The 24,702-nt window shown below is 41.8% G+C and overlaps 3 protein-coding genes across 7 annotated transcripts; all 3 read left to right on the top strand.

Moving 5' to 3' along the window:
• The first annotated feature begins 391 nt into the window (after positions 1-391).
• On the top strand, positions 392-1,607 carry LOC119659686 (transcription factor BTF3 homolog 4). Its single transcript, XM_038067924.1, has one exon. The coding sequence runs from the start codon at positions 531-533 to the stop codon at positions 1,041-1,043; it is 513 nt and encodes a 170-aa protein (XP_037923852.1). The 5' UTR covers positions 392-530; the 3' UTR covers positions 1,044-1,607.
• Positions 1,608-6,909: 5,302 nt separating this feature from the next.
• On the top strand, positions 6,910-13,221 carry LOC119659683 (peptidyl-prolyl cis-trans isomerase FKBP8). 5 transcript variants are annotated; one of them, XM_038067920.1, is made up of 11 exons: positions 6,944-7,068; positions 7,280-7,387; positions 7,459-7,798; positions 7,880-8,023; positions 11,390-11,472; positions 11,532-11,664; positions 11,734-11,901; positions 12,038-12,127; positions 12,210-12,347; positions 12,442-12,500; positions 12,804-13,221. In XM_038067920.1, the coding sequence occupies exons 3-11, from the start codon at positions 7,487-7,489 to the stop codon at positions 12,940-12,942; spliced, it is 1,266 nt and encodes a 421-aa protein (XP_037923848.1). In that variant the 5' UTR covers positions 6,944-7,068; positions 7,280-7,387; positions 7,459-7,486; the 3' UTR covers positions 12,943-13,221. The 5 variants fall into 5 exon arrangements, with proteins under 5 accessions (XP_037923846.1, XP_037923850.1, XP_037923849.1 ...); XM_038067918.1 differs by lacking the exon at positions 7,280-7,387 and having other exon boundaries at positions 6,910-7,068; XM_038067921.1 differs by lacking the exon at positions 7,280-7,387 and having other exon boundaries at positions 6,942-7,049.
• A 3,808-nt stretch (positions 13,222-17,029) lies between these two features.
• LOC119658959 lies at positions 17,030-23,496 on the top strand. The gene is made up of 11 exons (XM_038066832.1): positions 17,030-17,326; positions 17,898-18,031; positions 19,469-19,659; positions 19,722-19,882; positions 21,148-21,362; positions 21,422-21,570; positions 21,639-21,750; positions 21,812-21,980; positions 22,096-22,282; positions 22,366-22,711; positions 22,798-23,496. Exons 1-11 carry the CDS (start codon positions 17,266-17,268, stop codon positions 23,494-23,496), a joined length of 2,424 nt encoding a protein of 807 aa, XP_037922760.1. The 5' UTR covers positions 17,030-17,265.
• The last annotated feature ends 1,206 nt before the right edge of the window (positions 23,497-24,702 follow it).

Below are 24,702 nucleotides of genomic sequence, written 5' to 3'. Positions count from 1 at the left end.
ACAAAAGCTTGGTCCTTTTAACTTCTCTACTTTAAGTAGTTTTAAGCATAGGATGATTATTGCTTTCTCCTCCTCCTGAGGACAGTAAATAATTTGAGTTTACTCTGTTTGCTGTCCGTTAAATTAAATAAATGAATGGGAGAAAATACAAGCACATCGAAAATGTATACTTTTACAAAGGAAAAGCATCTAATTGCTGCCTTCAAATTGCTTTCTTTTTCTTTTAAATATATTTTACTAAATTCAAAATAATTAGTTAAAACTACAACCGAGACCCTTTTGCGATACCAATGAAGGTCTAAAATACACCCGCAAATTCTTATTCTATTGAGCAAAAGCGAAACGCAAAATGTCAAAGAACATGCTTGACTAGAGTACGCCGTGCCCGTGCCATAAAATAAGAAATGGCGGTTCTGTCTGACAGGCGAGTGTGAACTGCAGCGCACGTGTTTTCTCAACTGTGATCAACGCGAGCAATTAATCCCGTGTGTTGTGCGTAAATAATCAAATAAAATAATTTTCTAGTTAAAATGAATGCAGAAAAACTGAAGAAACTGCAAGCGCAAGTGCGTATCGGCGGCAAAGGCACACCACGCCGGAAAAAGAAGATCGTCCACTCCACGCCTGCGACAGATGACAAAAAATTGCAGTCGTCATTGAAAAAACTGAGCGTGAACACAATCCCCGGCATCGAGGAGGTGAACATCATCAAAAACGACGGCACCGTCATCCATTTCAACAATCCCAAGGCCCAGGCCTCGTTGCCCACCAACACGTTCGCGATCACAGGCCATGGCGAGAACAAATCGATTTCGGAGATGCTCCCGGGTATTCTGACACAACTGGGCCCCCAGGACATTGCTCACCTGAAAAAACTCGCCAGTGAACTGACCAGCCAAGGAGTGCCGCCCGCCGCCGACGACGACGTCCCGGACCTGGTGGAGAACTTCGAGGAGGTGGCCATCGGAGGCACCGCGACCGCAACGGCGGCAGCAACAGGCGCCGCGGAGCCCGCGAAGAAGGTTGAAGTGGCCGCCGAATGAGCTTAGCGCGGGGAGCTCTTCCCGCCCAAGTCGCACCGTTCAGCCAACAACCATCACACCGCCTGGGATTCGATTGTTATAACAAAATAATGTTGAATATTCTAAGTCTCTTATTCAGTGTTTTAACTCTAGTTTCGTAACTTTATTCGGTTAAATGTAGGATTGCGCCGCGGCGGCCTGCTGCGCGCGCCCGTCCTCCATCTATTCCAAGGGAAAACTTAGTGCAACCGCAGCATTCACAAAACTGAAAATCCGGGACCGTCCCGACCGAGGGGCGGCCGCAATAAAACATTCTCTAATAATTTTAGTGTTTAGGTTTATGTTTCACAAGAGTCAATTCTGGGGAGGAACTGAGGAAGCGTAGGATGTAGATTGTGTAAGGGAGCGGACGTGCTGCCGTGCGAGTCTCGACGACGGCACGGGCAGCGGGGCCGACTATCATTTTGTAAATTGAACGATTGCTGTAGCTCGGCTGGCTTTTTCCGATTAGGGTATTGACTTTTCGTTTTTCGAGGAAAACAATGATATATGGGACAAATAAACTAGTGTTCTAGAAAATACGAATTGAGCGTTTCATTTGAAGGTTGCTGGGGAAGGAGGGAGTGCAGTCTGGCTCTGGGGTGACAACTAGATTCGTGCCTGGTCATAGGTCAGTATTCGCTGTTACGCAAGCTGCGTTATCTAGAATTGAAGGTGTGGAGAGCGGTAACTGTCGACGAAGTTTTGGGATGCATGAATCATTCGAGGTCCGCAATCTTCTCTATTGATATAAATGGAAGCAGAAGACTTAGCAACTGGCGACTGTCGTCGGGGAAACAAGACTTCAATTTCTGCGGATGGTCTGTACTTGGCGGGTTCCAGTCAATCTGTTGGGGAATGCCATCCTCATTTGAAAAGGCTCTTGCCATGAAACCTCACCGGAAATTATCTGGTATCTTAGGGACCGCGATCGCTCCCGGAAGCATATGTTCCGAAAAAAATTCCTGGAGGATGTTCCCGGCCTGGTTATTTACGGTTGGCCCACTTGTGGGGGTTTCACGGCGGTTATCTCCATATCACGGGCAGTGCTTGTGGGACCAAGCGTGCGCTATACCCCTTATTTGCGGCGGAGGTGTTAGATAGGCTTCGCATACGCTGGTAGGAATGCTAAGCCTGCACCCAGTATAATAGGAACCAGTACCGCTGTGCAAGTCATTGCGGAATTTGAGACTGCGGGATTATGCCTACCAGGACCTTGTTACATTCTTCCAGATAAAAATATAAATGGGTATCACTTGTAACTTTCCTCCTGCTCGTCGCGATAGGCAAGAATGATTCTTCATTTAGTCATCCTTCAAACAATTTTTGTTTAGGGATTGAGGAGTACTATGTCTGCATCCAGTTGATGTCGGACCGTGCCAAATGGAGAGCAACTTGCTGCAACCCTTTATGGTCCACGGACTCCCCTTTTTGGGTTTAACACCCAAAGTTCAAAAATTAAAAGAACGACGAAGACGGCTACGGTTTCATAGGCACGCTGCTCCCAGGACAGAAGTGAGGCAGCATTGCCTCTGCCCTGGTACGAAACCGTATATCGTCCTCCCTGGATAGCAAAAGGTGATAACAGGATCACAAGCCAAATTGGAACAGCATACACCGAGGGCTCTTCGAGCTACTGGGCTGGAACAAACCGTGGCAGATGGACTAATGGTCTGCAGCTTCCACTGCCTTCGAGCGGGGTGCAGTGAGCACCAGCCATAGTACTCCTGGCCAAAGATCGATCTCACGGGCCATAAACAACGAAACCCTTATGACGTGGCCAGGAGTCACTTACGTGTGGCCCTGGCGGAACAGACGGGACTCATCGCCGGCTTCGATTCCTCTCAGGTGGTCCGTGGGTTCTATGTTCTTGCATGCGAGGACCAATACTCCAGGGGCTTTCTCGGTTCGAAGGGTCGATATACGCGGGAGGTTATAAAGCTCAATTCCTTCTTATACGACGAGATCCCCGGTCGCTAGCATCTAAATGCCGAAGATCCGCTCGAAAAATGGACCAGTCCCTGCACCTTCAAAACCCCAGAAATCTCATGGATGAGTGGGCGATTATTAAAGAGGAGAAATCCCGAATAGCCAACGTTTTCTGCTTTGTATAAACGGAGAGTGTCTGGAGAGGCAGATTACAAAGCCCTGTTCGGAGTCAGGAATGCAAAGGTGAAAGTGTTACGAGCCGCGAAGCCGGACCACGACCTGGATTCGGTCAAGCCGCCAAAGAGCTGTTAGAGGAGATGAAGATGGACGATCCAACGGAAACTGACGAAACCCACGCAAGTAGATCATGCCGACAATAGCGCAGATGAATCTACAGCACTCGAAGTGACCTCAGCTACTCTACTGGTTTTCCTCATAAAGGAAGACATCGATGTCCACTAATATAGAAGCCTCGAATTGGAGGTGACCGAAAGTTCAAAGGGCTCCAAAGCAAATATCATAATTTATTCCACAGCACAAGAGATGCTGATCGGGAAAGACCTAGAACATGTATCCTCCATGTATGTCTGCACGCTTTTTTGTGTCCAGACCTGAGTTCCAATGACCTAGTCGTGGTCAAACTGGAATAGATGAGAGCGAAGAACGTGTACCTCCTCGATTTACATGGCTCACGACTTGCCAGCTCCTCAGAAGAACTGTAATATTTCATGTCCAGAATTACGGCAAAGACGACTAATTTGTTGATAGGATGCGACGCCAATGCAACGCGTGCGCTTTGGGACAGCTCGGAAATCAACGAAAGAAGCGAGACAGCGAGAAGTAGAGAGAGTAGTGCAAGAGGGCGAAGTCTATTACAAGCTTTTGTCCAGTTGGATCTAGTTTTGGCAAATGAAGGTCATGCAAGCACCTTTCAGCCCTGCTCTGGTACGTGGTATGTACTGCGATCACCAGGCAATCATCTTTGAATTGAGGAGGGAGCCACAGGGCAGGCTGGTCTGCAAAAACCATTGGACGAGGGAAAATTCTTAGAAGTGTGGCTAGGCCAACCTACTAAGGTAGGCGATACCACGGAGAGAGCTCTCCATGTCACACAATGCACCGCCAAGGCAACTACTGCTGGAATAGTGAACTAGCCAGCCTTCAGACGAACGAACTATTGAAAATCTGTAGCAAAATAGGTGATAATAAACCTCCGGGCCTGGAGGGCATACCGAAAAGAGCTCGTAAGCTCGCCGTAAAATCCAGACTGGATATGTTGGCTGAATTATGAAGAATAAACACTCCGATGCGCAAATTAGTAAGTTTGGCATGACATACAAATTGGATAAAAGTCGTTCTCTGGAAAACGCATTCGAAACTGCCTGCTAAATTCAACAAGAAGACATTGCCACTGTGGTGGAATGAAGTTCTCTCCAGCCTCAGGAAGCTGACCAGAGAGGTCTCCAGCATTTGCTGCAGGCACAAATATTGGCAGCCATACAAGCACTGCCTGAAGAAATACAAGTTGGCCATCAAGATTGCCAAGAGCCGGTCCTGGTTAGACTATTGTCAGAACATTGAAAGCACCAGCGAATCTGCGTGACTCAATAGTGTCTTAAAGACTGGCCACGGAAATGCTGGTTCAAACCTAAGTCAGAGCCTTGCTTGGAGAAACAGCAAGAATGGGTTATACCTTGACTTGTACGTGATTTTCATACCAAAAGCGAGCAGGCGCGAAAATGATTCCACGAAGGACTTTCGATCAATCAACATCGCCTCTTTCGTGTTGAAGATCCTAGGGTGCGTCTTGGACATCCGTTATGAGTGACATAATGGCAGGAGCTTTAGGAAAGGTGTGCCTGTGAGCTGCGGACTGGGCATAACTTCAATCAAAACGGAGTTGATGCTATTCACCACCAAAGGTACTCGAATTGCACCCTCTTCACATAGAAGTAACGGTTAAGTACGTACGTTGTATTACCTCCTACGTCAACAAGAGTCCGTCTCCGACAGGCGATGCTTCTCTAGATTCACTCAGCTGCAATACATTCCATCCTAACTCACGGTTCTATTGTGTTTCGGCAGGCACTGAGCAAAAAGTACAACAGAACGAAACTTGATAGGATTCAAGGAATCACGTATGCAGGTACTACTGGGGGTTTGCAGTTCTTCCCGGAAAATGTTCTCAACGTATTCCTGCAAGTCTTCCCCGAAACCTCCACATTAAATACATTGTTGCGTACAGTGCTTTCTACGCATTACGATCACAGTAACATCCTAGACGATGTACTTGGGGAACTCTGGGCATTCCCCACAGACTATGCCATACCTAAGCCGAACTTCGCGAGAAACTTTGCTGTATACTTTCCAGTCAGGGCAGAGTGGACAACCAACGACGTGAACTTCACGAGAAACTTTGCTGTGAACTTTCCAGCCAGGGCAGAGTGGACGACCAAAGACGTGAAGCAAGGTTACGACGATCGGGAGTTTTCTGGAATACACACAGTGAAGTCAAGTCGTATGGTCTTCCAAGGTTCGCCAGTGTATCCCAAGCGGAAGTACTGGCGAAAGTGGAAACCAACGCCCAAGCGCAACATAGCCATTTTGATCGACAGCCAAGCGGCTATTAAGACCTTGTCCTCAGCAGCGACATCCTTCCCTGGTTGCACAGTGCAGAATCACGCTAAATAGTCTGGACGGCACTCGTAAGGTGATCCTTCTTTGTGTTTCCGATCAAAGAAACGTAGTGGTAAATGAGTGGGGTGACGGGTCGGCCTGGCAGGCTTTACCCTTGGCAGTCCCGTAGTGGACGCAGTCTGTGTCCCGCCGGTGATTATTAGGGGTGGAATCTACTAGCAAAACTAAGCAGTCACTGACTTCAGATGAGGAAGGCTCACCACCTGCGCTAAGTCAAGGAGGTTTTGGCCCGCCTATAACAAGACCCGATCGCCAAAGCTTACGTGCAAATCCATACAAGTTGGTCTGCACGGAGCACTAGGTCTATAGAGGACCATGTCGCCAATCTCCGGATATCCTACAATTCGCATTACCGAAGTTGCGGAGAAGAGGGAAAATTCCTCAATGGCCCAGCTCTAGTCACAGCCAGGCTACGGACACCATTTTTTGAGGACCCCAGAGAGATCTCTAATTACAGGGTGGAAGCGCTGCTTTCCTTCGTGAATGCAAAGGGTGGCTCTGAAGATCGGAGCAGGCTGGACGCTGCCCCGTTGCTCTTACCACAGAAGTCACGGCCTTAGGAGTTTGTGGTATCAAAACGGTGGACCACAGCGTTAATAGGGCTACTCGGAACAACCACTGATAATACAATAGTGCTCAAATAAGCGCCCAAAAAACTAGTCCAGGAATCGGGAAAGGTAAGTATTTATTCCTGATACCCTAACGAAGCTGAGAGTGTTCATTTGGTAGAATCAGCAACAAATGTTAGCCGGGATTGTGTTTATTGAAGGTTTTAATTGTTAATTGCCTAAAAAACAAGTGAAAAGTTTTCTTTAAGTTTCCAGCTAGCATAAACGTGTAAAATTTGCTTAAAGGAAATGCGTCCGCGTTTATCTGACTTCCGACTTTCTTTTGTTTATAGATGGATTTCGACTCACCTTTGCGAATCCAATATTCAACGGTTTCCCAGCGGCCGGAACTCACTTTATCTCACTAATCACTTATCACTAACTTTTGCACTTTTCACCACCACTTTTCGCTAGTCTTATTTACAGCTTTAAACTCTAAACTTTCACTTTTAAGTAAACAAATCAAAAACCACTAATCATCATCCTTTTACTACCGCCAAATTCCAATTGGATCAAACCGCGTCCCGTTGAACCTTGGCGAATTCGCTTTAAAAAAATAACCATAAAATCTTGCCATAATTACAGCAGATCGCACAATTAACGACGGTGGCGACGCAATTCGCTAATCCCTGCGTTTATAGGAAGCGGTAAACAGCTGTGTGCAGTCAGAAGTTGGCCACGAAGTGATTTGTCAAATATTTTTGTTTCCTTGGGTTTTTTTACAATTGTATGTTGTTTAGTAGGAAAATTTTAAGTAAGCGGAATACATTCAGGTGATTTGCTGTTGATTGTCGATTCTGGAAAATATTAGAAAGCATTTAACGTTATTATTAATTTATTCGGGAAGCGGACGCTGGAAATAGAGCGAGTCAAAAAACGCAAGTGAAATTTCGATTTCTTCCCGAGTTTCAATTTTTTTCGAGAGCAAGCGAAATCGTCGGGAAAATTTTTTTTTTGTTCATTGTTTTATCTCCCTTAATCTAGAATAATCTTACTAGCCAATGAGTTACTGGTAGAATCGCTGTGTTACCTCTTTTACCGCATAGTCACCGGGACGAAAGGATTATTAACTTGCATTTAGTGTGGCATAACGTAAACCTCTCAACATGCTGGGATGTCGTAAAGTTTCTCATGTCTTCCCTTTGCCGTTCTGATTCTTACAGCAACTAATACAGAGGACAACAGGAAACAATGGACCCGGAGAAGTCAAGCAATAGCTCGTTCGAGGATCTGTCGAATTTGAATGAGGTTGAGACGAAAATCACAGAAGGGAAGGAGCGCTCGGACAGCATGGCGGGAGCTGACAGTTCCGCCTCCGCCGAGGAGGAAGTCCTCGATATTATCGGCAACGGGCAGTTGTTGAAGAAAGTTATTAAGGCGTCGGACTCAGAGTGCCAGCCGACTCGCGGTGATCTTGTGCGCGTAACTTATGTCGGGAAATTAGATGACGGCATGGTCGTGGAGAATGAAGTGGACTTTGAAATCCATGTTGGCGATGTTGAGGTTTGTTTGTTGCTCTAGGTCAGTGGTGCGGAACAAGTTCTAATGAGGTATGCTTGCCGTGGTAACGCGGTCCTGTTGCAGGTTGTCCAAGGTTTAGATATGGCCATTCCATTGATGAAGGTTGGGGAGGTTGCTGAGGTGTCGGTCGATTCCCGGTTTGCGTACGGTGCATTAGGTTTAAAAAATGATCAAAATCCAACTTTTTCAATTCCTCCAAATGCTAAGGTGAGTATACATTCCCTGCAGATTTATGTCTAGGTTGCATTATTCTTACAAATGCTTTATGCAACTAGTTAGATCAACTCATTGCTAGGTAAGTCAACAAGATTGAGAAAATTCAGAATCACCAAGTTACCAGGAATAACGAATCGAGTTCCGCCTCCTATTGATCAGATGACTGGTCAACCCCGAGTCGAATCATAAACCACCATATTCACACAGGTTTACTGATCGGAATCATGATACAGTTCATCGTCGGTAAAACGGCCTTTCGCGGCCAAGGGAATAACCTATACAGTCAATTTCCCGCAGGTCTTCCAATGCTTTGAGGTTTCTTTGTCTATGTCAGGGGGTTTCAGTGTCATCACGCTTGAAGCAATGCAAAGAAGGAGCTTATAGCAACAAGGGAAAAACAAATACATATATTCATGATGGAACCAGGATTCAGATTAACGCAAGGCCGAGAACTAATATTTAACTACCTCTACCAAAGCACCATCAATCATCAAATAGACTTTAGTGAGTCATCAGCTCTTCTTGGATATGAATACCGATCTCTGTCATTGTGGACTGCTTGGTTACTATGTTGAAGCTATTTATTCGCGATAGGTTCTGATATTGTTTCATTAGGGACGATCGTTTTAGTAGATAAATTGCTCATGAACACGTTGAGTGCGGTGGTCAATAAATCGGACCGATCTCATTGTGCGGACGACGCATTGTTGATACTCTTTTTCATTGCGTTCGAAGCCTAAGTTCCCTGCTATAGAACGCCATCCCCACATATTCGAGGAGGGCAATCAGACCCGAGTATGGGTGGGACTCATTTAAAGTGCTTCTTTTCATGAAGCCGCACCGTAAATTGTCTGGTACCACGAGGACCGGTCTGACCCCGGTTATTAGCGATCTCGTCTAAAGTGTTTCTTTACACAAAGCCTCAACGGAAGTTACCTGGTACCATGGGGATCGGGATGACTCTTGGCCTGGTTATTTGCGGTGAGCCCCCTTGTGGGGGTTTCATTGTGGTTGCGGGTGTGCCCATATTGCGAGCAGAACTCCCTGAGGGATTGCGGGTGCCGTATCACTTAGTTACGCAAAAGTGTCAGGCGGGCTCGCATCCACTGGTATGAATGCTGAGCCTGTACCCAGTATAAGGTAGTACCGGCGGGGCAAGATTGTGGTCGCCGAATCTAACCGTTTCTAAAGAGGGCCGCGGAATTATGCCTATCCGTCGCTTCGAAAACTATGATTTCTATATTGATCACCGTTCACGTGTAGAAAGCCAGAATACTTTGATGAGTGGCAATGTCAAACGCAGGAACACCTTGCTTCGATATTAGGAGTTACTCGCCAAACCATTTTCAAGCGTTGTGAATGATTCAAACGCAAGGAACTTGTGTTCCTTATGATTTGAAGACAAGCGGTATAGATAACTGCTCCAGCAGCAAAAAGGAAGGGTTTTATTCATCACATCATGACCAGCCAACCAAGTTCTTCATTTGAGATAGTGTCAGGCCAGCGCACTCCAATGATATGACGCAGACAGGTTTGGCAAAGCTTGGGTAAAAGTAAAGTAAACTTTCCATGTGCTACTTTCATATAACAATAATATATCTCATGTACAGAAAGAGCACTAGCGCAGAACAGTCTCAACTTGATCTTGGTGTTGAAATAAAAGCATTCGCAGATTTTAGAAAGGGCCGCGAAAGCGGATCTAACGCTGTTAATGCGTCAGGCAACATCCAGTTCGGTGCCATCTTCCGCATAAACCACGCTTTCTAAATATGTAAATTGATGGATGCTTTCGATGCACTGCCCATTAATGCAGATTGGGAGAGTGCATTGACCCGTCAGACTGAGAATCTTAGTTTTGTTAGCGTTTATCATCATCATATGTCGCTCTGATAATAGCTATTAGTTTGTCTGGAATGCCCCTCTTGCGAAGAGCACTCCAGATACACTCCCTGTTCACTCTATCAAAAGCTTTCTTCAAATCGATGAAGAGCAGGTGCAGTGAAGATTTAAACTCTGCACACTGTTCCAAAATTATCTGTATCATCTGCATGTGCCAATGCAAGAGGATACCGAGCGCAATCCAGCCTGGTCTCTGTCGATCAAGCTTTCGGAATGTTCTTCGATGCGTTCAAGAATTATTTAAGCTATTATCTTTGCAACAACAGGGAACACGCAGACACTACTCCAATTGTTACGCACAAAACGGTCGATGTTGAACTTAATTGGCCGCAGATCCCCAACCCTACAAGAAGTGGCGGACGCAACACACAAGCTAGCTCTTGTTCTAGAATTTATAATGGATAAAATAATGAGGAAAGTAAATCACAAACAAAGCCCGTGTTAGTTTCTACAATAATCAGGAATCTTTAGATTGTGCCATTCGAAAAACTCATGATATACCTGATTGAGGAGTCTTAACAGATCTGTCTTCGACAAGAAGGAGTGGGGGTCTGAGTTGGAGGTGACTTCAATTCTAAGGTAATGCCTGATAATAGCGGCGAGAACGTGGCACGCAATTCTCAACATCGGATCCTCGCCAACGCCCGGCACCCAGGCTGCAAAGAGAGCATTCCCGACGGAATCTTTGTATCGGAATCAGTATTGTAGTTGGTGGGCAGCTAGCGAGTTCTTGAAGAATTCCTGGCGAGCAACCATCAATACATCGCGTTCAAAATGGTTGATGCATCTTTTAGCATGCACCAGTCAGGTGCTGGGAAGAGGCATGCACCATTATGACAGGAAACAGATTTTGCAACTCGCTGCTAGTAGGGGGATCCGTGGAGACTGGTAATAAACTGATAATCCGAAAAATCGAGGCCCTGCGGAAACCCTTTTCACATAATGTCAAACCAAATAGACCGATTTCTTCGGAAATTGTTGTTGGACTGATGACAAAAGCGTGGTAGGCGCTGGGGATTGTCCACTTTTTCTTGTCGTCGGAAGGGGACAAGACTATTGAATTTCGTTGAAGAGAGATCCACTCCGCTCATCGAGCTGGGGCACTCATAATTGATCTCGACGAGTAGTGTTCCTCGTAACCTTTGATGTGAGAAATACCTTCGGATTTCGGTCCTTCGGGCACACATTGTTTCGTTATATTTCTTTGCTAGATACTTGAAGCCTGCTAGTTGTTGCCTGGTTCACACCATAGAAGTTGCGCGTTGGCCTTTTTCTGAGACGTAGCCTACAAAATTTTTACATTACGCTCCCAATCGTAATACTAGTTTCGCAGGTAAAATATCTCATTGTAGCCTCGTTATATCTCCATGCTTTATATCTATACATCTTTACTACCTTGTAGGATCGTATTTAGAGGAAATTACATGTTTAAAACCAGGCATGTCTCTCCATTTGCAGATAACATATAATATAGAACTCCTGGAATGTAAACAAGAAGATGAGGCTGACCTTAAATCCTTTGCTTTACGTAAGAAAATGGGGTAAGAACTTTGGATTGCCCATCACTAACCAGTAGCCATTAAATATCTATTCAACACAGGAATCGTAAACGGGAACGGGCAAACTTTTGGTACAATCGCAACGAATTCAACATTGCAATTCAAATTTACAGGCGCGCTTTGGAATATTTAGATGATACTGACGGTGGGATATCTTTGGGTCACGAAAGTGAGGTAGGTGTACAAAGTTCAATAGGGTCGTGAAAGTAGTTATGATATTGTAATCTTTAATTTAACTTCCAGCTAACCAATGCTGAGCTACAAGAGTTGCTTGAGGATCGATTAGTTGTGTATAATAATTTAGCAATGGCACAAATTAAAATTTCAGCATATGACGCTGCATTGAAGTCAGTTGAGCATGTTTTGAGATGTCAGCCGAACAATTCTAAAGCGCTCTTTAGGAAAGGAAGGGTAAGTTAGATTTTTAAGCGCGCGCATAGGCATAGGTTATTTGGGTATGCTGCCTTTCAATAAATTATTATTTACCAGAAATACCGCCTTCTCCACAAAAACCACTAATTTGATCTCAATGTTCTCATTTAATTAGATTTTGGACGCTAAAGGTGATACAAAAGGAGCCATTGCTCTTCTACAAAAAGCCGCAACATTAGAGCCAGACAGTAAATCCATACAACAGGTTAGTGAACCGAACTTGCTCTCTACAATATTCCAATCTTCCAAGTTGCGTTCGTTGGTTATTTTACATATACAAATTTTAGGACTTAGCTAAACTCATCATAAAATCCCGTAGAGAAGAGCGAAATGAAAAGGAAATGTATCAGAAAATGCTTGGACAGGCGAAAAAATTTGAACAGAAAAATAAAAAGTCTGAAAACAGTAGCAACGACATTCCAAAGGTGAGAAGATTAGCCTTCAAGCCACGCCCTTTTTTCAGGGATAAAGGCTCGAAACGGTCTAAATACTTATTTCAATTTCTCTTCCGAATTACAGTTAAAACTTCTCGGATATCTGATGGGTTCGATTCTAATAGGAGTGGCCGGCGTAGCAATGTACAGATACAAATATTAAAATGCGTTTATATTCGAAAAAAAAAATATTCTTTTTTATAATTTAAAGTGGAAACTTTCAGTTTAACTGGTTACATTCATATTTTGTTTTTTTTTTTTTTTTTATAATTTCGCTTAAGTAGTTATCTAGGATGTGGCAATCTTTTTGTTCTTTTTTATATAAGCTTCAGATTTTGTTAAATTGGTGTTTTTTATTGCTGTTGTCATCCTTACGTTTTCCTGTTGAATGTTTCGCGCTGTTGTATCATTTTACGCGTCAATCAGTTGATCGAATTTCATTTGCAGATTAAATCCTTATAACAGGAAGATGATTTGGGAATCATTGCGATCAGATGCAATAGTTGACTATGTGCAAGTGATTTTCGACAAGAAACAACAAATTTCCAAATATTTATATAGTCTTTTGTATCCGTCACGATCATAAAGAATTAAGATAAATTTAATATGTACACAATAGGGATTTTATTTGTACATATTTTTTGATTTTCTTGATTTGTTCATTTGTCTTTTTTTTTGCGTTTTTGCGAAACCTTGGACGGCATGATTTGGGTTATAAAAAATTATTTTGCTACTTTGACTGAAGCAACTTTGTTTTTCTTCTTTGAAAAAAGATGGATATATTTGAATGCCTTTGAAGAGATGATATTTTTGTGATGAATTCCCGAATATTAGCCATTTGGAAATAAAGTTTGATGCAGATAGATATACATATAGCATTAATAGATGAGATGGTTTTTGATGCTTTCATTATTTTGAATCGGATTGTGGGGTGACATTGAGCCTATTGATTCTTCGTTTTTTGTACAAAATGCACGATTCCAGCCTTAACATAGGACATTTGGACGGTTACTCCACAACGAGGGCCCCATGTTTATATTGCGTAATCAGCTAAATAGTCGAAACAACGAGGCCCTCAGAATTTAATCCTAAGTTCAACCGCATGTTTGAAAAATTCTGCACAGAGCAAACTTTGTTCTAGTAAATGATGGAAAGCGCCGTAACAACAGTTAACAGTTAACAAACTTGCGCGCAGAGAAATACTTTATACTATTTCTTTTGATGTGTGAATTAGGGGACAACTCATCAATAACCGAGAATGTTAATGGCATACCATACGCCATCGTAATTTTTTTCTTATAGATGGATTTCGAAATCTCCATAACAGACTGCTGCGTGGTAATGATCATAAAGTATTGCATCGCGGAGAGGCTCTGGTCGACAGCAGTACGTTTAGATCAATCCGATGCGCTTTTCGAGCTCCTTGCAGCCTTTGGATCGCGGCTATTTTGTTATTTACTCCGAATTGGCTTGTGGTTGTGCGAAGTCTAGATTGAGAGCCTCGAAAACCTTATTTTATTGACAAATTTTCGAACCTCAAGTGTCATGAGGTATTCCGTCCAATTCGGAGCGATGTAGTTAATTAATAGAACCATCGTGTCCCGTTGATAACTTGTGTCAAGTGGTGATTTGATTCTCCCGTGTTTTCGTTCAACCCACTTCTCAATCCCCGTGTGTGGATCTCTTCTTCTCTGCGCATCATCCGCTAGAAAATCCAAACGATTATTCCATTGATAGCGCACACTGCCTGCGCTGCACACCCTCAGGGCGATTGGCCTGTGTGCCGAACTCGTCCTCCTTCAGTTTACAGAATTGTCCATGCTCCTGCCCAAATAAGAGCCGCGTGTAGCAGATGGGAGGCAGCATGCAACTATCGTCGCTATCCCTTGACTGTAATGTCGCAGCAGTGGATTATTCCCCCAACCCTGTATTTAATACTGCAAAAAGTCTGGAGAAATAGCTATTTTAAGGGCTAGTAAATCACTACCAGTTGGGCTCACCGACGGAGCTGCCGGTTGTTTATGTTGGGGGTTGGAGGTAGAGGTGCCAATGCTGATGTCAACATAATGAAGCACCAGTTCGGATATCTTTCACCTGGCTGGTAGGGAATATGATCGATTGAATCAAACTGTTCAAACTGATGAAGGTCAAACATAATATGCATGAGGTCATTAAGAGGTTAATCAGGAGTATAATGTTCCCGTATAAAAATGCAAGGGTCAAGACAAGGGGCGAGGATCAGAACAAGGTTTCAAACGCCTATGGGACGAAAATTACAACCATAAGTTTATTGGTAGCCCTGAAACTGTTGACTAGTAGAGCAAGAACAGGCTGAGTCGTTTGGCAATTCAGAGAGGAAAGTGACATTTAAGTGGTACCTTTGACTGTTGCAAATACTTATTGAAGGGAAGTATAGCTGATTCTGAATGTATGCTTGGGAGAAGGAAGATTTCGGAGGCCCACATTCCATAAGCAACAGCAGATGTAACGTATTAAATCAACTATCGCAAGGGATCATCGAACCTTCCTCGATAAACCAAGCCATTTAAGAAATGATGAGAGTTCCTAGAAGTAGGTATTACAATTACAACAACAATCAGATACTTTTCTTCAGATCGGAAGAGGGATATGTAACGTTGTTGTAGACTTACCTCTTGCACAGCATTAAGTGTGAAAATATTGAAACCCAGTCTCATTAAAACCTGAGACTATGTCGATGCTCTATATTCCACAAAGGAGTGAATAGGAGCTATTCATACATATAATAGAAAGCTTTTCCATTGATGGGGTGCTAGAATGCCAGACTAGGCTGTCAAATCATTTAACGGGTATAAGTTTGTAGCAGCGCAATTAGGAAGCCATAGTCTCCAGTAAAGGCAGTATGAACAAAGGGATACCTAATGTGCATTAGGATGCAGTGTCAACACGGCGTGTATTAATTAGTATGAACTTTCGATGGAGCTAGCTAACCAAAGGAAGGTCGAGTTTCAGCAAGAGACAAAGCAAGAAGAAATCTCCGGAGTATGCTTAAGCACGCAATATGCGCAGAGATGTTTTAAAGAACTTCTTATGCGGATATTTGAATCTTCGGGGGATAGCTTTGAGCTATTTGAATATCCATATTGTCTTAAATGGTATGGTCATGTATTCGCGCAGACCAGAAAGTCGACCGAAACAACGATGGCTTGGTACGCTAGATGGTGATTTGAAAGCCTCTTTACTACACAGAACAAAGCTTATGGACGACTAGAAAAATTGCGAATTCAATCCAGACGAACCGTCATGATACCAAATTGAGAAGCGGAAGTGTGGATACCGAAGCTCCCGAGTTACAGGTCATATTTAAAAGAGCCCCTTAAACTCTTCCAAAACCAGGTCTCGGTAGTTTATAAGCGACTTTGATACATGCGTGATGAAAAAACTTTCCCCCGTGGAAGATGATACTGATTTTGTTGCGGAGCCCCAATAAAAATTTAAGAGGTTTATTATTATACCGTTCCTTCAAACATGCCATGACAACTTTGGGCATTTGATCGCGCCAACTGGAATCGAATCGAATAAAAGCTAGTGCCCATGGTTCTTTGGCTCCGGAGTTTTCAAAAGGATACTTTACTACGAAGCGGATGACGCACCTATAGAGGCTGTGTCAAAGTAGGGTTCCCACAGAAATTGATGTTGTTTCTTCTCCTATAGAATGTACATAATACATACAATGTGCATTTCGTGTTTTATAATTAGATGTGCTGATCAACTGGCTATGTATGATTGCAGTCATTAAATTATCAGAAAATGCTAAAGTGTACGCTTATTAAGTCATCGGCCCCACAAAAAAGCGATTAAAGACGACCGAGTCTGACTTAACAGAACAGACCCTCTTATCAAATATCGAAGGTAAGAATAGTGCATACAGCAAGAACAAATTAAGTTTCTAGACATCATGGAATTTGATCGCGAATGGTACGAAGTAACTTACTGGCTACGCGTGGCGAAAAACATTAGAGTGGATTCTGCGCCTGTGACTTATGTATTTTATATGTTGATAGCGCTTAGATAATTTTCTTGTGCCAGAGATTAAGGAACGGTGTACATGTGCGATGCTTTTCTTGTATCATATAAATTTAAGTAATGCGCCAGAAGACCCCTTGTATGAAGTTTTCCTCGATTTGAAGGTCATAATTGAGGGGAAGTTCATTCCAGTTTTGAATACGACACTACTCCGAGGAGGAGGCATCGTTGTATGAGAAATGGAAAAAAAGGAACCTAATCTGCCGCTCTATGGTACTTAGGATGAAGAAATTCATGATAAGTAATAAAATACTATATTTATTTCATTGTAAAGACTTTTGCTTTTTATCATTCCTTTATTAAGTTGAGGTTTTTTGTGTTGATTTCTATTTTACATTGTCCTGACTAACACAACCCCGGCGATAGTCTTCTATATGCATTCAAGGATTAAATTTGCGCCTAAAGGATCATTACGCCATTATTTTTGTCCTGTATTGCTTAAAGTGGCTTTTGCAAATTGAAAGTTATTATTCTGACCGCAAGTTCATATACATTACTGTACCAATATTTCTATCATATATTGTAATCTTCAATCTCAACTTCTTGCTGTCAACTTGACATTACTTACGTATAAGGTTATGTGTTTCAGTGTTCTTAAGCGCCAAATGTATATTGTTTTGAACTTAATTTTTACAATTTATGAGTTATGAACTCTCAGAATATTCGTTTGAGTTTTGGTGATTTAAGAAATTTATCTCAAGATGAGTTCCAAATATTGCCGTCAAATCGGATTTTGCAGATTTGTATTATATCCTTTTGAAATTAGGTGTTTAAGGATAGTGAGTGGTGTAAACAATGATTTGGTTTTGGCAATCAAACCACTAGCTTTCTGCTTGAATTTGTGATGTCTTCAAATTATCGTCATACAAAAAGATGCAATGAAGCTAAGCCACCAAGGTACATAGGTGGGTATCAGTGGTCATTTAGAGGAGTACAAATAGCGCTGCGATGCGCCGTTTTGATGCCACAAAGTCTTAAGACCTTGACTGCTGTAGGAAGGACACGGGAATTAGAATCCAGTCGGTCCAGAACTTTAGATCCAGCCCATAGTGTTTACGAAGGGTGGCAGCACCCACCCTGCAACCAGATATTTCGTTTGGGGTCTCCTGGTGTCCGTAGTTTAGTTCTAGCTAGGGTTGGGCGTTAGCTATCTCATAGCAGCGACTGTTAAGTAGTGCAAGATCCCACGCCTGGGGGTCTGTTAAGAGCGGAGCCTCGTGTAACTAGTTCGTTGAGTTGCTCATTCTATGTCTCTATGATCAGAAATCCGGAGGAAGGTGACTGTGCGTGCTAACCAATTGCAGAAAGTGCACCTAAAAGTGTTCAATATTGTGATATCCCACAACTAAATATATAAAAGGGTGCGATTCTTCGACAATTGATTGGCAAGCTAATCCAATTTAACGCATTGTTTTGTTTCTTATTTTTACTTTTAATAAAGTTGAATTCCTTAACTTCCATTTTACGATGCTTTAGTAGCAAACAAGCACGATGAACAAGATGTAGTGAATTTTACTTTGAGAACGATGTCTGCTCAGGATAGACTAAGGGAGGCCAACACCCATTATCTGCAAACATTCATGACCTATTTGCAAGACTATGTTATAAAGGTGAGTACTTTCAATTCGAAAATAAAAAAATAAGGTTACTTTGAAAAACCTGTATTTTATTAAAAGAAAGCTATTAAAAGGAAAGGTTTGTAAAATTACAAAATAAGCACTGAAGAAGGGCACATGTTGTGTCCGGGACATGTGTTTGCTACCTCAACATAAATAAAATTCTATAGTTTAATCGGAAACCTTTCCTTTTAATAATTTTCTTTTAAACGGAACTATAATAAACTAAGGAACTATTTTTATAAAACTGTATTTTATTACTTCGTCAAAACCATAAACCTGCAAATGCATTATTTCATGAACGCGTTTGTAAAAATGTGGAATTGGAATAGCCAATATTGGGTGTTTCGTTAGCTCAATTTGGTATATTGTAAGTAATTATAGAAATCCGAGGTTTTTCCCAGAGAGTGGAATAAGGGGATGATGATTAAACTTCCGAAAAAGAGCACCCGTTTTGAGTCAGACAATTATAGAGGTTTTTCTATCTGCCGTTGCAAAGATAATAGCTAAAATATTCCTGGAGCGCATCGAGAAACACCTCGAATACTTGATCGACAGAGAGCGGAGTGGTTTCCACTCTGCATTGACCACATAAACATTCTGCGGATCGTTTCGAAGCGGCGCACGGAGTTTAAATCTCCGCTCCATCTTTCGATAGCGTCAGCACGGAGTGTATCTGGAGTGCCCTATGTAGAGAGGCATTCCGGATAAACTAATAGTTATTATCAGAGTAACGGTGATTTACCCAGAGGACGTAGAGTTCAATGGAGGTTGACATCTTTCCCCAAACACCTCGATCACACGGATGCCATCTGTTTGCTCTCTTTTTGGGTCACGGACAGGTAGATTTGGACTGAAGATAAACACCAAGAAAATTAAGGTTGTCAGTCTGACGGGTCTTCGCACTCTCCTTATATGCATTAATAGGTACAGTATCGAAAGCGTCGATCAGTTTGTACATCTAGGAAGCGCCGATGGTGGCCCCGACCTGGATGTTTCCCGACTCAGTAATAGTACTAGATCCGCTTTCGCTGCCTTGTTTAAAATCTGGATATGCAGTTATCTTAACACCAAAATCAAGTTGAGATTGTTTTGTGCTAATGTTCCTTCTATGTTACTATATGGGGGCAGCACATAAAAAGTGAACCCCACTGTTATTTAAAAGCTGCAAATCTGCGTTAACACTTGTCTGCGGGCTGTATGATCGGAAGTGCCAGTGAATATGTCACTCATTAAGGAAGGGCGACAACTCCATTGATAGCTACACCATGCAGTGGAAACCACCACTGAATTCAAGCTTCTGCAACTCCCATTTTGAATAAGATTTTTGTCATGTACCGTTATTTCGAAGTTTCTTAACATTTGCAACTATATATTTAATAAATTGTAGAATCCATCAACTGCCATTCACAACAAATTTTCACATTCCAGATAGTATCATGCCTTGATAATTCACTCGATGAGATTACATTAAACCAGTTAAAAAACATCACATCAAATCTATACGAACTAACATCAACCCTGTCTAACATTGCACGAGAAATCCAGTCATCTAGCGTTTATATCATCTTAGAAGCAGACCTAAGAATAGTGGAGCAACACTATCTATTTTTTCAGAATAGGTATCTATGAAAGTAACAATTATTAGGGAATAGAATAATTAATAAATTTTCTAATTTCCTAGCGATAAAAGAGAATCACGTCTACAGGAGCGATTCGGTGAAGTACTCAATAAACTTTTTTGCAATTGTCAGAAATTGCAGCGAATGGTTATAGCGCTGATTATCAACAATATTCAGGATTTTACGTTCTCCAGTTCAATTGATTGTGATGGTTTGAATAAAGGTATGTCATCATCTTTGGTTATCTGATTACTGGTGCAAGCAAACTCAAAAGACTGTCTGACACTGATTCAGAAATATGTCTGATGTCAGAAATATGCACAGACGTTTGTCTGTCTGTTGCATGAAGCAGACGGAGACATTTACCTACCCCAGAAAAAGATAGATAATAATAGTGTTTTCATGGATGGATGTCTGACTGATGTGTGGGATCGACAGACATTTGTTTGATACAGGCAAAGGTTTTGTCTGAAATAAATATTTGTCTGTCCGATGCCTGAAACAGACACAGACATTTGCCTGACGGGAGCGCAGATACTTGTTTGAAACAGTCATTTACAGGTGAAAGACATTTGTCTGTCTGATGTCTAAAACATGCACAGAGATTTGTGTGTCTGTTATCTGAGGTAGCCGGAGACACTTGCTTACCCCAGGCATAAATACACTGGGCAATTTTCGGTCGCGTCCTTCCCAGTGGGCTTTAGCAGAACTGTCGGGTGGTTCCCAGTGGATGTAGCAATTCGAGAGAATCGTCAGGCAACATAAAATCCACATTATCATTATTTGCAATTCCTCAATCAAAATGAGCAAATGTTAAAACCCTCGAACGACAAGAAGCTGACACTTCACACACCAGGGGTATTTAAAATTCCGCGCTCCTGCAGAAAAGTCTACATAGGGGAGACCCGTAGGACGATAGAACAACGGATTAACGAGCGCGAAAGCGATATAAAATACAACCGCTTCAGTGAGCCCTAGCGGAACACAAACTGGTATCTGGGTATCAATTTTGCTCCGACGTGTCAGCCTTATTGAGATTCGTCGGTCCAAAGAAAGAGGAACCCACAGGGTAGGGCTATATAGAAGCGACACGACTTCATTTGCTTTTGTACCAAATTTAACTACATTTGAAACCCGTTAATTACCTTTAAACTGAAGCGTTTAGAAGAATTTAACGAAACAGTACGTGATGAAAAAATGTTTACAGACGGTTTCGTCCAGGGCTGAGGCAACTCATCAGACGCTGCCTCTCCGTTGCCCTGGGAGCAGCGTGACCGAAAGTGGCGACAGGTAGTAATCGCTCCATTTATACATAATCGCAAACGCGACAGTGCGAATTATATTGAAGTGAAAACCGCCTCAAGTTCAAACCTAGAGCAGGCCGAAGTGAATTTTTTTTGTTGAGATTGCTGGGAGTCCTACTTGATGCACATCAGGCTGTTGTCGACCGTACAACTTTCGCGTATACATTGTATTTCTTAATTTCAGTTCTTCATTGTTTATGCTGCGTTGGAGAGTTTGTTTCACTCGTAGACGTTAAATCGACAGCTGAGATATGGAAATGCATTTCTAGACTGGGCACCGAGAGTTCGAACTATGTAGTAGCGGAAGGAGTCCCAATTCCCTGGCTACATAATGCAGTTGAATTCTTATGCACTGAAATAGTACAAAGTGTGACGATTATTCTAGATAATCTGAACGAGGTTTGTTTTACGTCGTTTTCATTCTAAGAGGATTATTACACAAGATCTTATTCTCACAGGATGATGCTCAGTTTTTGGCAAAGCTTGAAAGGATTCTCAAAGTGAGTTCCTTTTATTTGAAGATCGTCATAAAGTTTGCATCGGATTTCGGGCCGCAAGGATTTCAAGGGTTTGAATATGTCCTGAAATTAAGTATGACGTTGAATAGGTATTTCCTTCGAAAAAACAAAAAATGTAAGCTATACAAAGTTGTATCTTGATTTTTCTATTTTTAAGTTTGCCCGAAAGTATTAAGAACTTGAAAATGGGACAGAATATCAAACAGTACCTGACGATTGGCGTCAACAATTTAATCAGCGAAATTTATAAGAGCCCCAAATTTGAAAAGGTTTAATTGAGAGAACCAAAAATAATACCACATCATGAAACGTTTTTTCTTAAAATTCTAGGCATTATTGGACTATGAGATAATAGATGCAGAAGGATTTCAAGCTTTTTGTACAGTTTCCGTTGAAATTATGGAATTGATTATTGAGGATGGTGATCCATCTGTGATGGATTTATACTTTCGGAAAAAGAATCATATTATTGGGAAATTTTTGGATGCAACATCATTATGTGAGTTTCATAGGACTTTGAAAATCCAAAAAATTGAAGTATTAAACTCCTTTTATGCAATTTGTCGTCAATATATATATGAAATTTCTTAAGACTCCTCTATCCACTTTCTTAGACACCAATGCTTGTCTGCAACAAAATACCTACGAATGTCTAATTACAACAACAGCAGCCACAATAATTTCAGCCAGTGGAAATGAAAACATTCTCAAAAGTTTCGAAGACCTTCTTCTAAACGGAATACTTGGAGAAAGTATGATGCGTGCCTTAATGTCTTGTGATGTAATGTGCATTATTTTTCGGTACGCCTAATTCGTCCATTATTCCATTTCATTTAAATCCGTTTGAATTGAATTTAAAACGTTCTCATCATGATTCATTGTAGATTTGCTAAGGAAAATGTTCGCCGTGACTATTTTAAATTCTACTTAAAACTCAATCTAGCTCTTCCAACGTTCTCAACTGGTCCCAAGGCAATTTTTATAAATTTCCTATTGCGAAGCTTCTATGCAGTGCTGTCTTCTGAACAAAGGGGAAAATGGCTAGAGGAATATATAAATGATGGCTCATCAGATGCTAATACGCGTGTGAAACTTGGACTCATTTTGGATGATTGCAGAGCAGAACAAATTCCTAGATTAGCAGATGCTGTGACACGTATTGAGACAGAATTATGCTCAAACGTACAAAACTTTTTACAAAGTCCTTCGAAACATTCATATTACAAATTAGTGAGTTGATTTTTTGTAACATTTCTCAGATCCAGGTTCACTTTCAACAGCTGAATTAATTCTTTATCTTTGTCTATTTTTTGCAGGCGAAGAGTTTGCTCTTAAGTAATCCGAAAGATGTAGACAGTGCCTTACTCGATCAGATCGGAAATATCTGGATAAAATTATTAGAAAACTCCAATGGATCTTATCATAGCACTCACGTATTGAAAAGATGCTTATCAAGCTTTTTTACGAGAAAACAAAGCATTCCAAAAAGTTTTTTGAACGAATTAGATTGTAGAGTTTTGCGAAGAATTGATCAATTGTACATAATTAAGCCTATCCTGATCTCATATACTAAGGACAAGGACAATGAAGCAAAATATTGTAAAGTATTAAACTCGCTCATCGAGTGCGACAACAACCTATTAACTTTTATGTTATATTACTCAAAAAATAGTCAGTTACCTGCCAGTCTCTGCAGAGGAGCACTTCCAGTCAATCCATCAATCAAAGGAAATTATATCTCAGAATTAGGAAGAAATTCTTTTCAACATTCTTGCAGGATTGCTCCAAAGCTAAACAAGAAAACTAACAATGAATGCCTTGAGATTGCCAATCCCCCAAAAAGACTACGACTGAATGAAATCCAACCACAATGCTCTCTTTTAAAAGACGGTAAACGAATTGCAGTAGAAATAAGTGAATTTTATAAAAGTAGGGAAGTAAATGAAGACGATTGGAAAGATATTAAGGAAATTGTTAATATTTATAGTCAAATAGGAAAATTTAAAAATAAATAATGTTATCGTTGATGGTCGTTGTTCTTAATAAATAAAAATCGTGGAGTTGACATAGATCCCATTTTGTCAAATTTGTAGCAATATCATCCAAATTTCGTCTCCCATCAGGCGCAGATAGACCTTGCTCCACTGTTATGAATGCTGAGCCTGCACTCCGTATATGTTAATCACGGCGGGGCTCTGATTGTGGTCTTCAAATCAATCCGTGTCCGAAGTGGATCGTGAAATTATGCCTACGCGGCCGGTGGTCACGTTAAGCCCCCTGAGCCAAGAGCTTCACGTCATAGAGCAGAACAGACTGCGCTGCACTCATTAGAATATATCTCTTTTTAGATGTACGATAGCCAATGCTTGCCATTAGTCGACTTAAAACCGAAACTCCAGCGGCAGCCTTGTCCACTGCTGCCTTGATTTGTTGAAAAAACTCATTTTTAAATCGGGTGACAATCCAGGTACTTAAACGTTGATTTTAACTCAATTAAGAACTCGCCGATCGATTCTTTTTTAAGCCAGGATGCCCACTTCAATATGCCAAATCTGGTTTTCGCCTGTCCAGTAAGTGCCTCAAAATCATTTGGTTACACGACGAAGTGCGACCCTTATGGTAGGTCGAATCTTAGCAGATTATCTTAAGAAGTGTTTTGAAAATCTGGCTCTGTGATGGATCCCTACGCTAGCTCCGACCTGATTTCCATCCTCCTCTGGGCCTCTAGCGTCCCATAGAGCAGTTTTTCTGATAGTCCCTCAATATCCGTAAGAAGTAGCCTGGCATTTATGTATCTATTGTCAAGTGCGCCTAGGATGTCTTTCCAGCTTAAGAAATTAGAGACATTTCTGGCATCAAGCGTTAATAGCAATATAACCCGTCGAAATTAGCGGCTGCGTGCCTGTTTAGTGAACCACATTCACGACTTGCATGACAGCATACACCGTGGATCTCGTTCCGCTAAAACGCAACTGTCTTGGAGATAAGTCCCCAACAGTATATATCCTAAGCTGTCGGTATACTGTTATTGCTTTCATAGAAACATCAGAGCAAGAAAAAAATTACCTAATACAAAATGCGTTTTAACGACTACGAAGTGTGAGAAAACCACTCTTGCAAACTATCTGCGAGAAAAATATATCACTGCAGTCATAACTAAAACACCATTTCACCATTATGAAAGTGAGGGGTCAACAGGCCACGCTAAGTTGTGAACGTGC

Source organism: Hermetia illucens, chromosome 6, assembly GCF_905115235.1.
Source record: "Hermetia illucens chromosome 6, iHerIll2.2.curated.20191125, whole genome shotgun sequence".
NCBI lineage: Eukaryota > Metazoa > Arthropoda > Insecta > Diptera > Stratiomyidae > Hermetia > Hermetia illucens.
The sequence above is the reverse complement of the archived record's forward strand: the minus strand, read 5'-3'. Positions and strand labels throughout refer to the sequence as shown.

Excerpts from the sequence above, each read along its gene's own strand:
- LOC119659686 (XM_038067924.1), top strand. The coding sequence starts at position 531 with ATGAATGCAGAAAAACTGAAGAAACTGCAAGCGCAAGTGCGTATCGGC.
- LOC119659683 (XM_038067918.1), top strand. The coding sequence starts at position 7,487 with ATGGACCCGGAGAAGTCAAGCAATAGCTCGTTCGAGGATCTGTCGAAT. Across the intron at positions 7,799-7,879 it reads TCCATGTTGGCGATGTTGAG|GTTGTCCAAGGTTTAGATAT; the intron begins GTTTGTTTGTTG and ends GTCCTGTTGCAG. Across the intron at positions 12,348-12,441 it reads GTAGCAACGACATTCCAAAG|TTAAAACTTCTCGGATATCT; the intron begins GTGAGAAGATTA and ends TCCGAATTACAG.
- LOC119658959 (XM_038066832.1), top strand. The coding sequence starts at position 17,266 with ATGTCTTCAAATTATCGTCATACAAAAAGATGCAATGAAGCTAAGCCA. Across the intron at positions 21,363-21,421 it reads TTCTAGATAATCTGAACGAG|GATGATGCTCAGTTTTTGGC; the intron begins GTTTGTTTTACG and ends TTATTCTCACAG. Across the intron at positions 21,751-21,811 it reads AGAGCCCCAAATTTGAAAAG|GCATTATTGGACTATGAGAT; the intron begins GTTTAATTGAGA and ends TTAAAATTCTAG.